Below are 22,611 nucleotides of genomic sequence, written 5' to 3'. Positions count from 1 at the left end.
ACAGTTAAAACATGAACACCAGCATTCAGTCATAGCTCATTAAGCTAAGTTTTTTGTTTCCATACAGTTAACATCCAGGTTTGTCTGGTTTGTTGCAGTGGACTGTCTGGATCCGACGTGTTCCAACAACGGCATCTGTGTGAACGGGGAGTGCCACTGCAAGCCAGGCTGGGGAGGGCTCCACTGTGAACTTCCCAGGGCCCAGTGCCCGGACCAGTGCCACGGACACGGCGCTTTCATTCCAGACACCGGCCTGTGCAGCTGCGACCCCAACTGGATGGGACCAGACTGCTCTATGGGTGAGTGGCGCCTGCGCCGCGTCGAAGGACTGAAAAAGGCAAACGCGTGGAGCGAAGACGAGGGGGTCAAAAGTCATAGAACAAACACCTACTCAGTAACTGTCGTCCCTGCTTAGTCTGTGGTCCCATGGTACATGGCTGTTTAGTTAGCCATTTTATTTCCATGCTGTTCTGGTTCTGGGTTTGGAGAAGATCCACAAAAGCTCCAAAATTTACAACATGCTCGGAAACGGGAATCAGCAACTGTTAGAGTATTGGAGCCAAATTGGATCGAGGTGGAACAAGACGTGGGAAGTTTTTTTTACAGACAGAACGCTTATGGTAACTTTTAGTTGTCTGCAGGGTATTGCTCTGAATCCGAAGCGAGCGAGGCAAACGCGCAGAAAAAAGGAAAACACGTCATTAGGAAGCTAAAAAAGAAACTCACTCACAGCAAAGCCAAAACCTCCAATCTACAACACACACATAGAGATCTAGTAAGTGTGTGTTTTCATCTGAAGCAGCGACAGATCTCAGGTCAGCCTGTTGCTGTTTGCAGGGAGAAAAGTAAAAGCTTTGTCACTGGATCTGGGTCTTAGGTACAGCTGAAAGATGGCTGCGGGATGACTAGTGGTGTTTTTGTGCTTGAGTCAACATTCACAAACGTGTCAGTCCCAGAAACTGTGACCTGAGTTGTTTTCCTCGTAACTGGAGGCAGGTTTGCTCGGTGGATAATCAGACGTAGAGTCTGGCAAAGATGAAAAGGAGAATAAAGGATGAGTGGAGGGCAAATATGGATGGAGCTTGAAAATAATCAGAAATCTCTAGAAAAATCAGCCCATCTTGAACTAAATACTCACGTATTCCTCAGTAAAACAAGACTGTTGATCCTTCACCAACAGTTCCATCGCTCCTTTCTGCTCTGCTCAACGCTCACCAACAGAACCTCGAGGTTTGTCGGGAGGAAAGTGATGCTTATCTCTAACAAAGAGAGGCGCGGCATTGTCTGACGCAGCAGGATTCCTCCACAAACCGCCTGTGCATGCAGCGCTCTGTGCACGCTGGGGTGCCTGAGCACACGAGCGGGATTGTCACATCTCGCCACATGCGCCGTCGCCGCCTGCAACATTCCAGCCTCCCAGACTGTGACTCAGAAAAAAAAAAAAGAAACGAACATTCGTCACAAACTATCATCACCTGTTCACAATTACAGGTGTTGGGTGGAAATGACAGGTTTTGTCATGAAAATTTAAAATACTCGTCTTTTTTTCACTTGTCAAGACATTTGAAATTCCTCTAACTTAACATGAAGGTAAAGTGAAAGTTCATTTAAAGGATTCTGTATAAGCGTCAGACTAAAAGCAACTTTTTTCTATGAATTATTAGGTTTTTTAGCCTGTCAGTGTGTTTGTAGTTCAGTTCAATTTCCCACCCTACTCTTGCCATATAGGGAGCCTAACCCCAAAATTCCACTATCTCCGCTCCGCTCCGGCACAAACTCCGCAGCAGAATCGGTCCCGTTGTAGTCAATCAGAGCTGTTCCACTACTGCGGCCGTGCTCCGGCAGTGCGGCACAGTGCGCCGCCCGCCGTTCCGCCATCGGGCAAAAATAGGATTGATCCTATTTTTGCCGGACGCTGGAGCACCTCCGCAATAAATGGACAGAAATCACAACCGCCCAACAGGAAAGGGAGCAAGCACAGCTTCCGTTATTTCACATTAAATCAATAAACAAAATGCGTTTTTTGTTTCATATGCACAGGTTTAACAACTTTTAACAACTATCAATGGCGGCTGAACTTTAAATATACAAAAATAAGCCATAAATACAGTTTCCACTATCAAAGTAGTCACACTTTGTTGATCCAAACACTGCTGATCTCTCAACACAAATGATGGGCAGATTAAACAGTTCATTTCGATGCTTCTCCCACACAACGGGTGTTTGGATCTAACTTCCGCGTTTATTGCTCGGACTGTATCGCAAGATCTCGAAAATCCCACGCATGCTTGTTTGCCCACCTCAGGTCTCCGCACCGGAGCGGAGCCGTTGTAGAGCGGGTACCAGTAAAAATTGAGTTCGGAAGCGAGCGGCTGGGGAAGGCGGGGGCGGAGTGGAGCGGAGCGGAGGTAGTGGAATCTTGGGGTAAGTCACGCCCATCTACCTCTGGACTACGGGTGCCCGGAAGAACAAAAAAATGACTGCAAGTCAACGGGGCTAAAAACGCTATTTTCCAACTCCGCTTGTTTTGTGCCATGGATTTCACACATGATGTCCGTGAATTTTAAAAACGCATTTTGATACCAAGAATGTGTTTATTTTCGATCGGAGGAAAACTTTATTTTAGGTTTTGTGTGTAAATAAGTCCAGGACTACAAATGCGTTTCACGAACCAGACATGAAGAAAACTGAGTGAAAATGGCTGTAATTTCAGCTAACTTAAAATACTTCCTTCAGGAGGAAAAACCACCATAAAACTGGCCGTTTGGTAAGTAGCAGCTACGCTAGAGGAGAGAAGATTCTGTGGTGACGTCACTTACACAACGTGCCGATTTCTGGTGTGTAGGGGCGACTGTGGCACAGGAGTTAAGTGCTCGCCTCGTAATCGGAAGGTTGCAGCTTCAAGCCCCGCTCAGTCTGTCACTGTCTTGTGTCCATGGGCAAGACACTTAACCCACATTGCCTGCTGGTGGTGGTCGGAGGGACCGGTGGCGCCTGTGCTCAGCAGCCTCGCCTCTGTGAGTGCGCCCCAGGGCGGCTGTGGCTACATCGTAGCTCATCCCCACCAGTGTATGAATGTGTGTGTGAATGGGTGAGTGACTGATTGTGTTGTAAAGTGCCTTGGGGGGTTCCAGGACTCTAGAAGGCGCTATATCAAATACAGGCCATTTACCATTTTAGTCATGCTATTTACGAACATTTACAAGCTGATAAATCTCAAAGTACTTGACAGGCGTGATCGAAACACCCATCATTACTTTTCATTTAAATTGCAGTACAACACATGCGATCCAGGGCCTAAGGCAAAGCGGGTTAGAAAATAGCTTTCATTCATTTTTTCGTTTTTCCGGGGACCCATGAGCCGACCGGAAAGTGAGGAGACTTAGGTTCCCTTTTCCCCAAAGTTGGTCAAGTAGGAAAAATCAAGGTCACCAAGCAGCGTTAAAATCACTATTGAGTCATTTTAACAGCTTTTTCACACTCAATGCTAGTTGTCACCATTCACTTACGTTGTTTTATGCTAAGCTAAAGCTAAAGAAGTACTTTCGGATCAGGAGAATGGCTGGGCTGGTTACAAACTGTTTTTTCCTACTTATCTAACAAAATGGGTAACAATACTTTAACCCTCCCACTGTCCTAATGGGCGTGACCCCGCAAGGAAAGTTGATCATTGAGCAGGGTTGATGGTTTATCCCTTGGGTCCATGTGGCAGGGGTGAGTGAATCTCACCCCTGCCACATGGACCTCAAGGGATAAACCATCAATCCTGCTCAGTGGTCAACTTTCCTCACGGGGTCCCCCATAAAGACAGTGGGAGGGTTAAATTTGTTTAGTTTGTTGGAGTTTTTTTTTGGGGGGGTGGGGGGGTGGACAATTTAATCTAATCTCAGTAATATCTTGAGTTTAAAAAAACTGACATATTTTCAAACAATTCACAAGTTATCTAGACCCAGTTAATCAATATCAACAACCACTGAATTTCTAGAGTTAGCAGGCGTCGCTCCAGCTATCTTGCCGTCTTGTTGGTCGTGTGATGATCAGGGACGGACTGGGGCAATAAAGGGATGTGAGTCTGTGAGATATTCATTGGGGCAGATGCTCTAATGAGCCTCATGATGGATTGTTTATTTAAAAATCAAGCATGACCCGACCTGATGGTCGCCATGTGGGCCAGGTCGGCAGCCACCTGGAAGTGTCCCAGTTCTCCCGATGGCCAGTCCGACACTGGTGCTGATACAATTTACAGGAAAGTAGTTCTCTAAATTCATAAAAACCTCCGAGTTAACGTCCTTGCCTAAACTTTATCTCCGGTTCTTGGTTTTTAATTTTTGGGGGGACTCATGTGTTTCAGCAAGCATTTTCACCATTACTGCCGGGTTTTTTCCTGTTGGTATAGAGACGAGCCAAAAGGTTTACCAGTGAAGAGGGTAAATGTTGTTGCTTTAAAGCTTAATATACTACCTTTACTTATGACCAAGCAGGTTAATATTCTATATAAATATAGGATATTAACCTGATTGGTCTTTGGATGTTTAACCAGAAGATTCTAGGATTCTTTGCTTTTTCAGGGATCAAACACACTTCGTCTCCATTCAGACAGAGTCAGGTTTATAAAAGATAAGAAATTTATTTTCTAAACAAATTAAAAACATGACAAGTTAACCAAGGCAACTGTGATGGATGAATCTAAGTGGATGGGATGTGATGTGTGGTGATTTAATGGTGTGTGCTTATCAGAACCTTATGTCTAGAAGAACTGAGTTCTGGGTGTGAAAAGAATTTGGTTTGCATTAAACTATTAAGTTGGTTCTTATCAAAACGGCATCAGACACAATCATGTGTGTCTACCTCACCCTTTCTTTGGAGACCCTCTTCGTGGATCCGGAGGTCAGGAAGGTCGGATGACCTCTGGGGACCAAGGTTCAGTAGATTAACCGCAGCACCCAGGCTCAGTCCAGAGATGTCACCGGGCACACAGGTTGGAACTAGTTTGTGTCTAGAGCAGCTGTTTCTGATATGTCTGTGTCAGCTGCAGGCAGCTTTTAGCTTGTCGAAAGCTTGTCAAGAGATGCGGTGTGAGCAGAGCTTCCCTCCGACGGCCTGTCAGCGTTAACTCAACTAGCAGAATGCTGAATCTCACAGAATGCTGGAATGAAGAATCACTCCCCAGTGATTCTGTTTTAATATTCTCATATTATGATTTACTTGGCCAGTCGGGACGTGCCATGTTAAGGGGTGTTAACAACAAACCCTCAGAGCATCACGCCTTCTTTCAGAAACAGGATGCTCTGATTTGTGGCCAAGAAAATATCTATGTGCAGAAATTACTTTAACTTGAATTTATTTCTAATGAACATTGTGTCTTAGGCCTAGTCCACACATAGCCGGGGTTTTCTAAAAATGAATATCCGTCCCTCCAAAAACTTGCATCCACACCACCTCGTTTAAAAAAAACTCTGTCCACACGTACCCGGATAAATATGTTGTTAAGGACATGCCAGACCTGTAGGCGGCAATACTTCCCCGTTCTTAACCTCGTCCTTCGTCTGTGGTCTTCCGCAAGGAGCAGTAATTCTGCTTGCAAAAACAAACAAGCAAAAAGCGCTTGGACAATTGATAAAGCGAGCGCAGCTCTGAGGGCATCCATGCTGTCGGCTAGTGTAAACACAGGTCGCACACGTGATGTCAGCATTTTTTTGTCACGGAAAGTGACGTTGCGGACCTTAAAACTCCAGTTTTGTTTGTCCACACGCAGACACCCAAAACGGAGAAAACGCAGATCTTCACTTTGGCCGGAGTTTTTAAAAAGATTCGTTTTCGTGTGAAAAAACTCCGTTTTCGTGTGGATGACAGGCCAAAACGTAGAAAAATATCTACGTTTTGGCAGATCCCCGGCTACGTGTGGACAGGGCCTGAGTGTAGATAATGATTCACTTGTTAAACCAAACATTTCTGATCATCATATATAATACTCATTTCAACTTCAGTAATTTAAGCACAGATTAATCAAAACATTATTATTATTCACCAACCATTATTGCTCATTTGACCATATGATTATTTACTATTTTAACGGTTCAGTCCTTTATTCTGTGCAGGACGGCCTAGATAAGCAGACAGCTTGTCAGAGAAGAACCTTGAGAAGGGAACATGATGTTGACAATACATTATCATGTGTTCAACACGGCAGAACCTTCTGGGCTTGTTGGAAGCTAGGATGTAAAATCCACCTTAGAGAATGGAGTTTATGTCTGCAGATGACCGGTGGCATGTTGGTCGATCTGTAGGTGAAAACTGACCATTTCTGGACGTTACACCAGTTTTATAATGGCCCGCCCCTAGTTGCTCCATACAGAATTAAAGTCAATTTACATTGATTATGAATGTGTTATTAATAAAAGAGCCTGTGTGACATTTGAGACGTAGCTGTAACTCTTTGGTGTCTTTAGGGAAAAATATCCAGATGTGACTTTCGGCCCATGTCTCCCAGCCCTTCTCTCTCCTTCAGATCATCTGAGGGTAAACCAGACATGCACCAACGTACTGAAGGTCAGCTGGTTCATAGCTAACCAGGGAAACAAGGAAAAACCTAATAATAGATCTTCCATGTGGAAGACTTTAATCCAGGAAATAAAATGTTCACTTTCGTCTGATAAAACCAGAAGAGTACAGAAGTTGGAGATCTGTGTCAGCTCTCAAAACCAGAATCAGTTTAGAAGTCTGGACAGTTGGGCCTTTGATTTAAAACTTAACACTACAAAATAACATCAGCAGAAAATATTAGTAATAAAGTTTTGTCACTGACCCAAAGCTGTGTCACTTCTTTTAGAGGTGTGCTCAGTCGACTGTGGAACCCACGGCGTGTGTATGGGCGGAGCCTGTCGCTGCGAGGAAGGCTGGACAGGTGCCGCCTGCGACCAGCGCGTCTGCAACCCGCTCTGCATCAAACACGGGACCTGCAAGGACGGCAAGTGCCAGTGCCACCAGGGCTGGAACGGAGAGCACTGCACCATCGGTAAGAACCGGCGGCCGTGTGTCATCTGGAGGTGTGTGTTGGGTGTGTTGACACATGGCTGAGCACAGGAACACCAGACGCCAGACAGAGTTTTATTTCATTTGTTTTTTTATGTTTGCTTTGTTAATTTGGAAATGAGAGGCGGGGACAAAAGCAATGCCACGGGGCGCAGACGAAGGGGGCTGGCGCAGAAGGTGGGTGAAGTGAGCGGAGAGGAGTAAACTTCTGAGACGTGAGGGTGGGAGGATTACAAAAGAGCAGGGTTTAGTTGTTTATAGTCTGCCTCTCAGCTGCACACCCCAGGAGTTTCAGCTCTTTTATGGCCTTTGAAACACCAAAGTTGTGCAATGAAATAAAAAACTCTTCAGCTCACTGTGATCAAAAATAACTCAATTTTTTGTGTGTGTGTTATCCTAGAGAGTGGATATATGTGTGTGACTTTTGTCAGTCAATCACCATCTCATATTGACATCACTTTCACTTTGGATGGATGAGTGCCAGATCCCTCTGATTCCCGTTGCAGTGCCGTGAGACACCAAAGTCTCTTCTCTTTGTCACCAGAGGCACTGTGACTGCAGCCTGTTACACAACCCAAACAAACACAAGCACACACCTCTGCACTCGCACACCAACACACACACACATGCACGGGGAAGAACAGTTTATGATCTCCCCCTTTCCCCCATCAGAAAGTAGGGCAGCTTTGACTGCCGAATCAGCCCAAGATGAAAGAGTTGTCAGGCTTCAGCTTGGCACAAAGCGCACTTCACTAGCACCAGACATCCTCAGTGTTAGCTTATCACAGCTTGCCTGTTAGATTCATTTCAGCTCTGCATGACGTTGCTTGCATTTATTTTATTTTTTTAAAGAAAGGAAGAAAAAAAAAGAAATAATCTCCCCAACATTTACCTTTTGCACATTTTCTCCCACTGCAGACCATGGGAGCATGGTTGACAAAGCAGGTACCGTATCTGACTCTGGTGTTTTGTTTCTTAGCCTGTAGTGGTAGAATCTAGCTGCTGCGTTTGTGGGTTTTGGCCTGGCTTGGCTCTGTAGACTCTGTGGTGCTATCTGTCCGTAGTAGACCAGGGTGCCCGCCTCAATGACGACTCCCTCCATGCGGTGCACTCCCATGTCCTTGCAGTGCACTGCAGGGGGGGGGGGGGGGGGGGGGGGCTGTCATTGAGTCTGGATGTGGTGTGGGGTTCTGTAGAAGCCCTTTAGCCTGGGATCCAAAGTGATGAGGGGCTGTGCTGTGGATGTGTGGTAGTGCATGCGTGTGTGCTTGTTTTCCACATCAATATGTCCATGTGTGAAACCTGAAAAAGCCAAGAAAGAACACACTCGGGTATTCCAGTCATGTAATGCACATCAACACTGTTTCACGCGAGGAGAAAAACGATGAAAGTCGCGAGGAACTTCTGAGGTAATTGGTAAATTTCATAGGCCAGTGATGCAAGGCGTTAACGCGGTGTCAAAAAAAGCAGAGCTGTTAAAGTGACTGCTAGCATTTACATTTGGGGTACTTGTGGCAGCAGTCACAGCCACGTGGCTGATAAATTCGTTTTGTGTGCATGTTTGTTTTCATTAAAGCCCATCCAGCCAACGACAAGGGTGTTTCTGTGTAAAAGTTGGGAATAATTCCTACCGTAGATGTCTCTAGAACGGCCTCTGTTTGGAGAAATAGTTATTGTCCAATTGTTTGTCCACTATTATGTGTGATATAAACTAGTGGTGTCTTTTTGAGGCGGGACCAAACTCACCAAGATGAATGTCCTCTCAGGCCATAATATTTTTTTTCAAATAAATAAATGCAATAAATACATTATTAATTTTGTTTTACCTACTCATCAATATATGAACCATGCAATATGTTTGTAAAAATACACATATTGGATCAACCTTTTTCCAATTTTTTTTGTCTTGAAAATAAATGTTAATCCATCGTCATGAAACAGGATCTGGGTCAATTTTTCTTCTGTCAAGGTTTTTATTTTTAGACAAGTTTCATGAATGGTTTCTGTTTTCTAGAAATGACAGTGATGATTGACCCTCTTCTTAAAATATGGAAGAACCCTCTGCACCGTCACCTGTAGGTTTCTGAGAAGATAATTGATTCGGCGGTTCCCATCACCACCTTCTTGGCCACGTCACGTGTCTCATCACTCCCAGAAAATACAAAAATGGAGCTGAGCGAGGGGCTAGGGGAGGCAGATGATCGACACCCATAAAGCTGTTAGCCAATGTAGCTACAAGCTAACTGATCTAACCAAAGATAACAGAGGTTGGCGGGCACTTTCAGCCAGAAAATAATTGTTGAGTGACTCTGCTAACCTTTGCCTTTTAGGCTGTAACACTGTTAATGTGAAGCCGAGGAGCCCTGGAGCAAGCAGAAGTGCGAACCGCTAGCGCTAGCACTGACAGCTCATCCACTACCTGTTTATCAAATGGACACACCCTTAAGTAATCCTAATGTCTACCTTTGATTACATCTAAACAGATGAGTTGCACAAATTCACCCCCTCAGAGTTATCATGAAGGTAAACTTGATCTATTAAACCTAAAATGTTTTTTGAACCAGGCTGTAGACTTGTTCATTTCTGCTGAGAAGCTGGGAGTCAATGGGAACATGCTCCTTTCTGGAGCCTGCCCCTAGTGGATGAAGGGGGGACTGCAATTCATCTCACTTCGGCTTTGGCTTCACATTTGGGAGGTTGAGTTTCACTTTTGTTTGGCCTCACATTATAGTAAAAATACCATCAGTGTCAGTCTGCATTAAGAGTCTGTGCTGGTGGGCTAAACTTCCACCATTCTTGATTTGCAGTTAAGAGGCGGCTAAAAATTATGTTTTAGATACCTCTGATTCAGGTCCGGTTCACACGCAAAATAATTCTGCAGGTTTTTGACCTGATTCTGCCCTTCTGAGAATCTTATGGGTGGACCCCATTGCCCAAAGACTATCTTATCACACACAGTGTGTGTCGTGTTGAGTGCTCCGGTTCACTCAAAAGCACGTTTGGACAGCTTCGATCACAAATTCAATTCAAGTTTATTTATATAGCGCCAAATCATGACAAGAGTCGTCTCAAGGCACCTCACAAAGTAAACAATCCAGGTCAGTTCATTAAGCCAATCAGTAAAAAGTTTCCTACATAAGGAACCCAGCAGATTGCATCGAGTCACTGACTCGTGTCAAGAGTCTTTACAGCAATTCTCATACTAAGCAAGCATGCAGCGACAGTGGAGAGGAAAACTCCCTTTTAATAGGAAGAAACCTCCAGAGGATCCTGGCTCAGTATAAGTCAAATCAGGGACATTCAACATGTTTGATTGTTATGTTGTGAATATGGAGTGTGTGTGTTCCCCAAAGACAAACTGTTGAATGTGAAGTGTAGCCAATCAGAAGGCCAGTTGATGACAGCAAGCTGCACGTAGCAAGGGAGGTCCTTCAATGCAATGCTAGTTTACTCCAAGGTCTCGTTTGAAAAGTTTTGCAAGATGTCCTGTCTGACCCCTGAAGTTCGTGGGTGAAATCAGTTTGTGTGTAGTTTCTTTTTTTGTGTGGCCACACAGCACACACTGTAGGACCAACACCTGTAGATCTGTGATTGTTTTTTATCACCACATGAGGGTCTGTTACGCTTTTGAAATTCTCCGACAATTCTCAGACAATGTACCAAGCCCCCCACCGCCGCACTGCCGTTCCCGAATAACGTTCCTTAATTCAATTCCTGAAAGTTGACACCCCAAGACAGAAAACCAATTTCTCCAAACATAGTCTGCTCAGGAAGCCGTCTACAACCAAGAAGACTTTTACGCAGAGGCACTTCAAAATGACCAAAAAATTCATTAAATACATGTTAAAATCCAGGTCAGGCAGTCAGATCATACAAAACAAGCAGAGTAACAGTTAAGGTTAACAAATCAAGGCAAACCGAGAGGACTGCAGCTCTAAAGTGACTTGCCTCAAAAGCTCAGCAAGATTGCTTATTAGCTAGCCCCGCAGCTGAACCTCTGTCGGGCTGCATGGAGCGGCAACGATTGCCTGACAGTACAGGTCCCTGGAGCACCGTTGAGAGTGTCCTCTCACCCTCCACGCTTAATGGAATAGCTCTCATTGTTTTATGAAGAGCTAGTCCAGAGAAAAGGTAAATTGCAGGGTTAAAGAGGGAGCGAGACACAGAGCGGGAGACCGCACAGTAGAAGAGGAAGTCCAAAGGAGACAGTTGGACATTAAATGTGATCCAGAGCTGTCTTTAATTTCTTAGGTAGCTTGTTAAGAACAGGAGGAGTGGGTGAGTGGGCGTTTATTTTAGAAGTGGTTCTGTAAAAGATGTGACGGTGGATTTATAGCTGTAACCTTTTCTTGATGACCTTTAGAGCAGACAGAGGGGATGGAGACAACTCTTTTACTAGAATGTCTTAGTTTCTTCTTATTCTTCACTCTTTGTTCCCATCCTCTCTCTCTCTCTCTGCTTGCCTTTAGCTCTGTCTTGCTCCCCCATCCTCACATAGTCATATACACCCTGCCATCCGAGCCCACACACACTGCATACCAAACAAGGGTGTGTGTGCTGACCCATAACCCAAGGCAATTTCTTCTCCTTTTTAAGGGGATTTCATCAGAGTCCAACTACATTACTGAGGAGGGTGGGCTTAATAGTTTCTGAAATCCCACTTTATTCTACTTAGTATGGGGGGGGGGGGGGGGGGGGGGGGTATTGACTGGGTCCTGACATTAAAGAGAGAGGAGCCTTCTGCTGGCCTGCCCAGGCAAGCCAATCAATGCCCACTATGGATCGTCCTGTCCGGGCGCTTCATAAGTATTTGGCTGCTTTAAATGGCAACTCCATTTAACAGGCAATCACTGCTAACTGCCTTTGTTCCCTGAGCTCAGTACTTGGGGACAATCTATTCCAGCCTGACTGTTAATGCAGCATCATGAGCGGTCCCCTGATGCTGGGAATGGTAATAATTAAAGATAAAACCTTTGATTTGATTCCTCTCTTGCTTCATAATACGGTGTTAATCTGCTCTGCCTCTGCAGCACCCCAGATCAAGATGGCGCCCTGTTTTGGGCGGGGGGGGGGGGGGGGGGGGGGGGGGGGGGTTCACTCCTCAAAAGTCCTTCCTTGACTTTCCCTCATCGCCCAGCGGTTGAGACATAATAAAACGCCAATTGTGGGCAAAATGCCTGATAATTCAGATGCTGCCACAGTTTTTATTGAACTATTTGTATTCATAATGCGTGGCTTTATTGACGCAGCGATTTGTTGGAGGGCAAAAATCCTACGGTGCAACTTGAGTGAAAATATGTTCATTAATCTACTGAGCAGGACTCGGGAAAATCATTTCATATTCATAATCTCTTACTGGGTCATTTTGTCCGTCCTCACTCCACGTCGGTGCGCCACCGCTGAGTGAGAAATGTCGGGCCGTATCTCCGAGGTGCGTCGCGTTGGGGTGTTTGTGTATGTGTGTGTGTGTGTGTGTGTGTGTGATGTTTTTGGTGTGTGTGCGTATTGTTTTATCAGTCTTTGCCTCTATCTCCTGCGCCTTTAAAAAAGAGTGTCACTTCATTTATTGAAAAGGAAATCAGTGTGACAACTTTGTTGGGGTCTCTTTGTGATGTGGTGGAAAGCACCTTCAGTGGGGGTCATCGCTCCTTTCTCCCTGCCCTTGATGGATGATCATGTAGAAATTGCACGGTGTAAGAAATGGCTGATTTAGAGAAGAATACGATTAGACCGGCCTGGAGGAGAAAGATATTACTGTCACAGACTGGAGGTAAACTGCTGAAAATGCCCTGTTGAGTTTGGGGAAACTAGAGTAATTATTTCCTGTCATTTAGCAGATCAGAATATGATCATATTCATATAATACCAGTGTTGGGAGTAACACGATACAAAAGTAATTAATTACTGTAATGCATTGCTTTTTGCTGTAATGTGGTAATGTAAGGCATTACAGGGAAAGAAAATGGTAATATTTACTAGGTACAATTGTCAGTAACGCGGTAATTACAATGCATTTTTAAACCCAGAATCAAGATGTGTTCCTTAAAAATTCAGATTGCGGGAAACCTGAAGTAAGATCCAGTATCTGCATATATGACGTCATTTATGGACTCAGCTTTGCGGGCAGAGAGGACGCAGCGGTAACGGCTCAACTACTCCTGCACGCGGCCGCTGTAACATTCACAAAATCGCTCCACTAAAACAAAATAATTCACTTGCGATCGTTCATATCAGCGCATATTCTCTGGTATTTTGTGCTTTTCGGACGTGCTTTGCCTCAGCTGAGTTCATAATCTGTGCCCCGGTGATTTCAACTCATTACTGCTGAAGCGTCGCGCATGTGACGATCCCTTTGGCTGATCGTTAGAAAGTAGGAAGTCTAGGAAACTGTTTTTTCTGGAAGACGGAGAAAACATGCAGCATGCAGGAAGGTTAGAGAGAGAAAGGGCAGGAAATTATTCAAATAAAACCAAGAAAAGAAAAAGAAAAAAATAGGTAGATTTATCCCCAATACACATGTTTACCAGTGAAAAGCAATAATATATAAGCATTTAATATTTATACATGTGATAGAATCAGATCACCCCAGAAGTCAGTCCCACATAGCCTGGCAAGCCAGACTAAATAAATGTATTATTTAGTCTGGCCACGCTTCACTGACGGCTCTCGGTTGTGGGGCGGGTTCTACCGTTGTCTTTCAAATGATCTCCGCATTCCACTGGACAATGAATGTGACATACTCTTGTTTCACTCTGTTGCATCATCCCACCCACCAGGCAAATAGAGTGCCCTGATTGGCCCACAAAGCAGATAAAGCTCTGTGATTTGTTCACTAAGCAGATAGAGCACTATGATTGGCCCACCATTATGGACCAATCACAGCTCTTTATGTGTTTGAAACCCCTCTAGAGAGCTGTGATTGGCTAGCCAGAGTCCTGGTAGGAGCTGCTGTGGTTCCAATGGAGCATGCCTAGACCATTCTTTGCAAAGCAAGAATTTGGTCTAGTTCACTAGGCTAAGTCCCACATCCAGGGCCATATCAAGCCATTTGGGGACCAAGGCAAATATAGGCTTGGAGCCCCCACCACCTCACTCCCTGCTCAGTTAATATAAGATGGCAGCGTGCTGAGAGTACAGATTGTTGTTGCTTTTATTTAATAAACAATCATTTTAAAGCACTGTTATTATATCTGACTGTTTTTAACAGCAGTCCTAGCTCAGACATCACATCACCTTCCACATATATGTCATGAGCTCACTGAGTGTCACATTACCAGATTTTTATTGAAGTTGTTTTGGTGAAAGTAACTTAAAGTAATGCAAAAGTAGTGTAATGCCTTACATTTTAAAATCAGTAATATTGTAATGTAATGAATTACTTTAAAATGAGGGTAACAAGTAATAAATAATGCATTACAGTTTTGAAGTAACTTGCCCAACACTGTATAATATTAGGACTAACGGTTCTGGAAAAACTGCAGTTGATTATTACTCAAGTGTCAGATGTTAGAATGATGCTGTCATTTATCTGTCAGTCAAGTTGGAGCCTACTGGTGTGTCTTAGATCAATGTAGGGGCAAAACCCAGCTAATTCTACCTTCTATGGTAACCAATAAGCTAACGACTAGCTGGAGTTTCTGCTGGCTTTAAACAATAATCAGACATGTTTCAGCTTTTCCTGCAAGTACTGTTTTAAAAATTTTATATAAATATTAATTTTATATTTCATGGTTATTCTGGCAGACGTAGCTGAGATGCTACACACTGAGCTAGAAGAGCGGCAGGTAGCTAGCTTGAATGCTAATCTAGTCTCAAAATAACCATAGAATCAGGCAATCAATTACCCCTTTTTAAAATCCAGTTCATCAAATTGTATCAAAATAATTAAGTTTAGTCCTTTTTAGATGAATATCGCTCTGGTTAGAGAGTCTGAGTCTGGTTAGAGAGTCTGAGTCACACCCTACTTCCAGATTACGGGCTCCCTGAAGAACGAAAAAATGAGTGCAAGTCAACGGGGCTAAAAATGTCATTTTCTAATCCTGTTTGTTACGTGCCATGGATGTCACATATGATGTTTATGAATTTTGAAGTTACATTTTGATGCAAGGAACACAGGAAAAAAAAGTTATTTTGGGTTTTGTATGAAAATATGTCCTGGACTACTAATGAACATCACCAAGTTGATGTCATCAAACCAGACACGGAGAAGATCCGATTTCCCTCTGGGTTAATAAAGTATCTTTGAATTGAATGTGAAATGGCTATGTTTCTTTCAGGGCGACAGAACCACCATAAGTCTTTTTATGTGGTAAAAAGCAGCTACGCCAGGGCAGATGAGATTCTGTGGTGACGTCATATATATGTCTAAATTGTAGTTGTTGCATTTACAAAATTTTACAAGCTGATAATTTTCTAAGTGCGTGGAAGTACGTGGTCGAAACATACATAATTACTTTTTATTTAGAATGAAGTACAACACGTGTGATTTGGGGCGCGAAGCAAAGCAGATTAGAAAATAGCTATTTTAGCTCCATTCACTTGCATTCATTTTTTTAGTTTTTCCTGGGACTCATGAGCCGACCGAAAAGGGAGGAGACTTCCGCATCACGGGTTCCCGGAAGAACGAAAAAATGAAAGCAAGTCAATGGTGCTAAAATCTTTATTTTCTAATCCGCTTTGCCTTACACCCTGGACCACACATATAGTGTACTGCAATTTAAATGAAAAGTAATGATGGGTGTTTCGACCACGCCAGTCACGTACTTTGAGATTTATCAGCTTGTAAATATTCGTAATTAGCATGACTACACACTAGAAATCAGCACGTCGCATATGTGACATCACCACATAATCTCCTCTCCCCTAGCGTAGCTGCTACTTACCACATGACCAAATTTATGGTGGTTCTTTCCTCCTGTGGGAAGTTTGCTGAACTTACAGCCATTTTCCCTCAGTTTTCTCCGTGTCTGGTTTGATGACATCCCTTTCGTGTTTCTAGTCCAGGACTTATTGTCACACAAAACCTAAAATAGTGTTTCCCCCTGTTCGAAAATAAACACATTGTTGGTGTCAAAATGCGTCTTTAAAATTCACAGCCATCGTATGTGAAATCCACGGAACAAAACAAACGGAGTTAGAAAATAACATTTTTAGCCCCGTTGACTTGCATTAATTTTGTTGTTGCTCGGGGGCCCGTGGTGCGGAAGTAACTTAGGCTCCCTATATGTCAGAAATCCTCATGATGCATTGTGGGTTACTTGTGATGAACAAGTTGAATGGACTGCTTCAGATCTAATCTCTCTTTCTCCAGACTGAGGTTGTTCAAAGCTAATAGCAGCAAAAGCTTTTGCAAAAAGAATCTCTTTACAGTACCTGAGATTCCCTTTTGAAACGTAAAAACAACCATTGATCGTTTTAATAGAGATCATTTTTACACTTCATCTTAGCCAATCATAATAACGTTGCCTCCGCTTCTACTGGTTGCCTGGCAACCATTCAGACAATTAATTTCACCTCCGCCGGACATTAAATTGGTCCCAAACACCCTGTCTAATAAAACCACCTGTAGTCTTGGGTGAAAGTAATCAGAATTTGCCTGAGAAGATAAAACCCACTGCATCCAAACCTGGTTTCAGACTTCTGTTGGGTGATAGCTTCAAGGGGGGCAACATTCTCCCCAGGTGAAATATATATTTATAATGAATACTCATAATAAAAGCAATCGGGATGTAGGAGATGATATTACTATGAACGCTACATCTCTGTCCCCTGAAAGTCACGCTTGAGTTCAGGGTGCCCTTGCTGTATGCTAGTTACAGACTTACTCGGCTCTAGGGCCTTAAACTCTGGTAGGTTTTTTTTTTTTTTTTGCATAAGCTTAAGTGAAGGTTTATTAGTTCATAGACAGCCACACACACATATATGCGCGCACACACACTGTCAAACATAATCTCATTCTCTAGTGAGAAAGCATTACTCTCAGGCCATCAGAATCCCATTACCTACACTGAATCATAAATAGAGGGAGAAAGAGAGTGATGACCGGGTGGGGTTCTATCCACTGAGTGAATAAAGTGATCCGTCCACCTCCGTCCTCACACCGACAGGCATTAGCAATCATCCTACAGGTTCAGAGACATGGCGATGGAAAGATGTGCATGAAAACAGACCTACTGCTTAGAACAGATTCCTGAACCCCCAACAGCATCAGCGGGCTTCCAGAGTGGGCTCATTTAAGCGTCTGAGACCGTGTTACAGCTCATCTGTGTACCGTTAATTAGAAAACAACTTTCACTCTGTTCTCTTTCCTTTCCCACCCTCTCCCCCTTTATTCTTCCTGTCATCTCCGCGCAGACGGCTGCCCTAACCTGTGTAACGGGAACGGCCAGTGCACCATGGGTCAGCAGAGCTGGCACTGTGAGTGTCAGACGGGCTGGAGGGGCCCCGGATGCAGCGTTGCCATGGAGACCTCCTGTGCAGACAACAAGGACAATGAAGGAGGTAAATTAAGAGGAGTAGCTGATGATTTTTGGCAGAGCTGTTTTAAGTGCAGCCCTCACTTAAAAAGTGCCTCATGCAAAGATAAATTATAAATCTTAAGAAAAGCATAAAAGGATGAGGAAAAAACAACCAATGAAAGAAGACAGAGCTCTCCGGGGAGGGGCATTCACCAGGGATTGCAACGTAAATCTTTCAGGATGTAAATGAAGAGCTGATGAAATTTGGGTAGCGTTTCACATTCCTGTGTGGCTTTTTCTGCTGATTAACAGATGGTCTGACGGACTGCATGGACCCAGACTGCTGCATTCAAAGTCCCTGTCAGAACAGTCCTCTGTGCAAGGGCTCCCGGGACCCTCTGCTAGTGATCCAGCAGAATCCAATGTCCCTTCCACGAGTTCGATCCTTCTATGATCGGGTCAAGATGCTGGTGGGAAGAGACAGCACCCACATCATCCCTGGGGAAAGTCCGTTCAACTCCAGGTACGGTAGGAAGTGCAAACAGAAACTGGAATGACACTCAACGTAGCAGAACTTGTAAAAATGACAATGTCATCAACAATTTCATATCATTTTGGATGCTGACATTGTTCTGTTTTTACTTCTGGTTTTCTGAATTAGTCTTAAGAAGCAAAAATCAGTTATCGGGTAAAAGGGAACCAAGATTGCCTTTCAAACATCATCCAAAGTCAGACCTCATTCAGAGTAAAACGCTCAAATAAGAGGTGGAAGTAGATTCATCTCTGATCCAGCAGCGGTGGTGGTCACAGAGCAGAGCGGATGTGTGTGAAAGCACACACTCACCGGCACGTAACAAACATCCTCCTGAGTTTTGATTTATACGTGAAATGCTTGAAACGAGAAATTCAAATTACATTAAATAATGTACAGTCTACAGATTCAGAGGGTCTGCGTTACATCAGTGGTTACGTCAGAGTTAGCCAGAACGGCCACCCATAACATTATGACCACTTACAGATAGAGTAAAGGACTTTGGCGTGTGAGGGAGTTTCCTAAAGCTTTTAAATCTTCTCACGTGAGTCACAGAGGGCAGCAGAAGTTCAGGAGGTAGAACGTGTTGTCCAGTTATCGGGAGGTTGTGGGTTCGATCCCGGCTCCCGCCAGAGAATTCCGCTGTTGTGTCCTCGGCTGTTGTGTCTGTGGCTACAACCATCGCCAGCATGTAGACTGTGTGTGTGTGTGTGTGTGTGTGTGTGTGTGTGTGTGTGTGTGTGTGTGTGTGTGTGTGTGTGAATGGATAGATGAGTCTGACTGAGTGTGGGGTTTGTAGAACAGCACAGGCCGTTAACCATTTAATGTACATTGGTGGAATTTTGAACTTACCAACAGTCACAGTCCAGTAAGAAGGCGTTATTCCCAGTTAGTACTGGGATCCCTGCATCCCGGTGTCTACAGTGACGTCACTTTGATACTTGCCGCGCACCTTAACACTTGCAAAACACTCACACACCCCTACAGCAGAACGTTCTTAAAATAAGAACTTTTATCTCCGAGATGGTCTTTTATCTTTTCCGTGCTCCTCTAAAGCATGACATATAAGTGAATATACATGAGCTGTGGAAAACATCCGGCCTTTATACTCAGCTAGCTACACAGAAATCAAATGGATTCCAGAATGGTTGGCTCAACATGGTAACGAATCCCGAATGGATTCATTGAGCTTTGAAGAGCTGTCCGTGGTCCTGATGTTTTCTTCTCAGCAGATGATGCAGTGTTAACTAGGGCCGGGGAAATTACTCATCAAAGTGAAATGTTTAAAAGTTATATAAAGTGTTCTCATGGATGCAGCTTCTCTAGCCCTGTACACAAGTCCACTGACTTTTGTCACGGTGCGTTTATCTGACTGACACATACTCATCCTGATGGTGGCGGCTGCTGATTGTCTCTAATTAATGAGCGATGGAAGACCGGAGCAATGAGTGAATGGGCAAATTGGATGACTGAAAGACGGCGAGATTAATCCAATCAGATGACGGGCGTTTGGGGAGGATTGGGCTGATGGATGGACGTCGGCTCCCCTCACCATGTCTTTTCTGTCCTCTTCCAGCTTGGCGTCGCTAATCCGGGGTCAGGTGTTGACGACAGATGGAACCCCTCTGGTGGGGGTGAACGTGTCTTTCGTCAACTATCCACACTACGGATACACGCTGACTCGGCAGGATGGAATGTATGTACAAAAGCTATCAGCAGAAATATGGAAGCTACCTCACCGCAAAGGCTTTGTCACTAGGTTACTGGATTAGATTAGATTAGATTAGATTAGATTAGATTAGATTAGATTACTAATCCTGTAAGGAAACCTGAGTGTTGGTGAATGTTCTGAAGGAGACTATGCAGGAATAAACACATTCATGCATGCATTCATGATGAAACATTATGTTTTGGGTGATTTTATGTGTTCTGGTATAATTTATTCTGCATAATAAGGCAGATTAGATGCATTTTAACAGTTTAAAGTGTGTTTTTTCTCTTCCTCACGTAAACAGCCCCTATCCAAACTCATCTAGTCCACTCATCTTCTCTGTGTTCCTTCTGCAGGAACTGTTTGGTCTCTCCGGATTCGAGTTCTGATTTGATGGTTCTGTCCTTTTGTGACCCTCCCCCCTTGTGTCTGTGTCCCCCTTTCTCTCTTTCCCCTCACAGCATTTTCTTTCCAGATGTATTTTGCACTCCTGATAACATTTACCAGACCTTGTGTTTCAGCAGCCGTTATTAGTTTCATGGACTTGTGACTTGAGCGAGCACCATCTCTGATGTCTCTGTCTGGACTTGTTCGGTGTCACCGGGTGCTGATTTTTTTTCTAGCTGTTCGAAGCTCTCGGCCAGAGCTGTTCTGCCACGCGTGTGACCTTTTTTCTTCTCTGCTAATTTCTAACGTTTTTACTGAACCCTCCTCTGTTTTGAAGCCATGCATCCTAACATCAGCTGTTTGTATTTCAGACCAAGCCGACGGCTCTCTCCTGCTGCTGACTTGTTCGGTTTCTATCTTTGTAAAAACAATGATGACACATTCATTCCAGGTGATTTGTTGTTCATTTGTTCCTGAAGCAGCGGAGTAAAAATAAACACAGGAAGGAAATGAAACGGTGACACAGTATGAGTCCAAATGACTATTCATCCGTCGGAACGCTCCCCATCTGTACCTCATTCCCATCCTGTTTTCAAAAACCCCTCCAGGTTTGACCTGATAGCTAACGGTGGCGCTTCGCTGACCCTGCGGTTCGAGCGTGCACCCTTCCTGAGCCAGGAGCGCACCGTGTGGCTGCCTTGGAGCCAGTTTTATGCTATGGACACTCTGGTGCTTAAGACAGAAGAAAACACGATCCCAGGCTGTGACCTGAGTGGCTTCGTCAGGCCTGACCCTCTTGTGATTGCATCCCCTCTCTCCTCCTTCTTCAGCTCCAAGCCAGGGGAGAAACCCATCATACCGGAGACACAGGTGCAGTACCATTGACCTCAGGCAGCTGGCTAATCCTCCTCCTGGTACCTTCGCTCTCCTCCCACTCTCCTGTACACCTGTCTTTTTGTAGCCCCTCCCTCTTTCGCCCTCCGCTTCCATAGCTCCCTCTCACTTCTTTTCTCTTTTCCAGTTTCTTTCGTTCATCCCTTGTTGTTTTTTTCCCCCTCGTCCTTCAGCCATCACCGGAAGCGCAACCCCTATTACTCCCACTCTTCCTAATCCCCCATAATCCCCCCTCTCTCCTCTCTCTTTGTCTTCCAGGTGCTGCATGAGCAGATCGAGGTGCCTGGCATGACTCTAAAGCTGTGCTACCTAAGCTCACGGACCCAGGGTTACCGTTCCCTGCTCAAGGTGACCATGACCCCTGCTGTGGTGCCCATGGGCCTGTTGAAGGTTCACCTGATGGTAGCTGTGGAGGGCCACCTCTTCCAGAAGTGGTTCCACTCCTCACCTAACTTGGCTTACACCTACATCTGGGATAAGACCGACGCGTACGGACAGAGAGTCTACGGTCTCTCGGAGGCTGTTGGTGAGTAGGAGGGACAGTTCCCTCACCCCGACTCGCTGGACGTATCAAACAGTTTAGCACAAGGGGGCACCAGCCATGACCGAGGGAGAGGAGCTAATTAGGAAGCCTGAAAGAGAGATGATACACCAAGAAGATTGCTCAAAGTACAGCGGCATGGCCGCAGTGAGGTGCCTCTTGTTCCAGGATTTAGTCCAGCTAGCCAGCCGTAACTGTAGTGAAGGGTTGTTAGCCATCAGGGGGAGTTAGCAGTTAACTACTAGAGCAGCAAGCCGGAGTCCGAGGGAGCCTCGGTGCTATTACACTCTGCTGTCACAGTCACTCACCGACTCTGTCAGGCAAACACTGCTGTCAGGCCTCAGACGCAGCGGTCATCAGGGGCCGCGGCCAGGACCAACGCCATCAGGGGCACGCTGTTTGGGAAATGGCATTCACTCACAGGTCCCAAGAGTTCCCCGGAATAACCGCCTGTTTTATGTTTTTGCAGTGAAACAGACACGCATATTTGACTCTAACATTTCAGGTGCAGGTACAGGTGCTGGCCAGTAAATTAGAATATCATCAAAAGGTTGAAAATATTTCAGTAATTCCATTCAAAACGTGAAACTTGTACATTATATTCATGCAATGCACACAGACCAATGTATTTCCGATGTTCATTACGTTTAATTTTGATATTTATAGGTGACAACCAATGAAAACATCAAATCTGGTATCTCAGAAAATTAGAATATTCTAAAGGCCAATGAAAAAATGTTTGTTTCTCTAATGTTGGCCAACTGAAAAGAATGAACATGAAAAGAATGTGCATGTATAGCACTCAATACTTAGTCGGGGCTCCTTTTGCCTCAATAACTGCAGTAATGCGGCGTGGCATGGACTCGATCAGTCTGTGGCACTGCTCAGGTGTTATGAGAGCCCAGGTTGCTCTGATAGTCGTCTTCAGCTCCTCTGCATTGTTGGGTCTAGCGTATTGCATCCTCCGCTTCACAATACCCCATAGATTTTCTATGGGGTTAAGGTCAGGCGAGTTTGCTGGCCAATCAAGGACAGGGATACCATGGTCCTTGAACCA

At 44.6% G+C, this 22,611-nt stretch overlaps 1 protein-coding gene across 10 annotated transcripts in view; it reads left to right on the top strand.

Annotated features, from left to right (window-relative positions):
* Positions 1-22,611, top strand: part of tenm2a (teneurin transmembrane protein 2a) — a 374,562-nt gene that overhangs the window by 336,846 nt on the left and 15,105 nt on the right. For 8 of the 10 annotated variants that reach the window (XM_054738553.2, XM_054738565.2, XM_054738550.2 and 5 more), the window contains 8 exons: positions 99-299; positions 6,830-7,015; positions 7,951-7,977; positions 17,386-17,532; positions 17,802-18,012; positions 19,598-19,717; positions 20,728-20,989; positions 21,272-21,539. In XM_054738553.2, coding sequence (XP_054594528.2) covers positions 99-299; positions 6,830-7,015; positions 7,951-7,977; positions 17,386-17,532; positions 17,802-18,012; positions 19,598-19,717; positions 20,728-20,989; positions 21,272-21,539 — 1,422 coding nt within the window. The remainder of the gene's footprint in view (positions 1-98; positions 300-6,829; positions 7,016-7,950; positions 7,978-17,385; positions 17,533-17,801; positions 18,013-19,597; positions 19,718-20,727; positions 20,990-21,271; positions 21,540-22,611) is intronic. The other 2 variants (XM_054738559.2, XM_054738582.2) reach the window with 1 other exon arrangement.

This window comes from Nothobranchius furzeri, chromosome 2 (genome assembly GCF_043380555.1).
Source record: "Nothobranchius furzeri strain GRZ-AD chromosome 2, NfurGRZ-RIMD1, whole genome shotgun sequence".
Taxonomy (NCBI): Eukaryota; Metazoa; Chordata; class Actinopteri; order Cyprinodontiformes; family Nothobranchiidae; genus Nothobranchius; species Nothobranchius furzeri.
The sequence above is the reverse complement of the archived record's forward strand: the minus strand, read 5'-3'. Positions and strand labels throughout refer to the sequence as shown.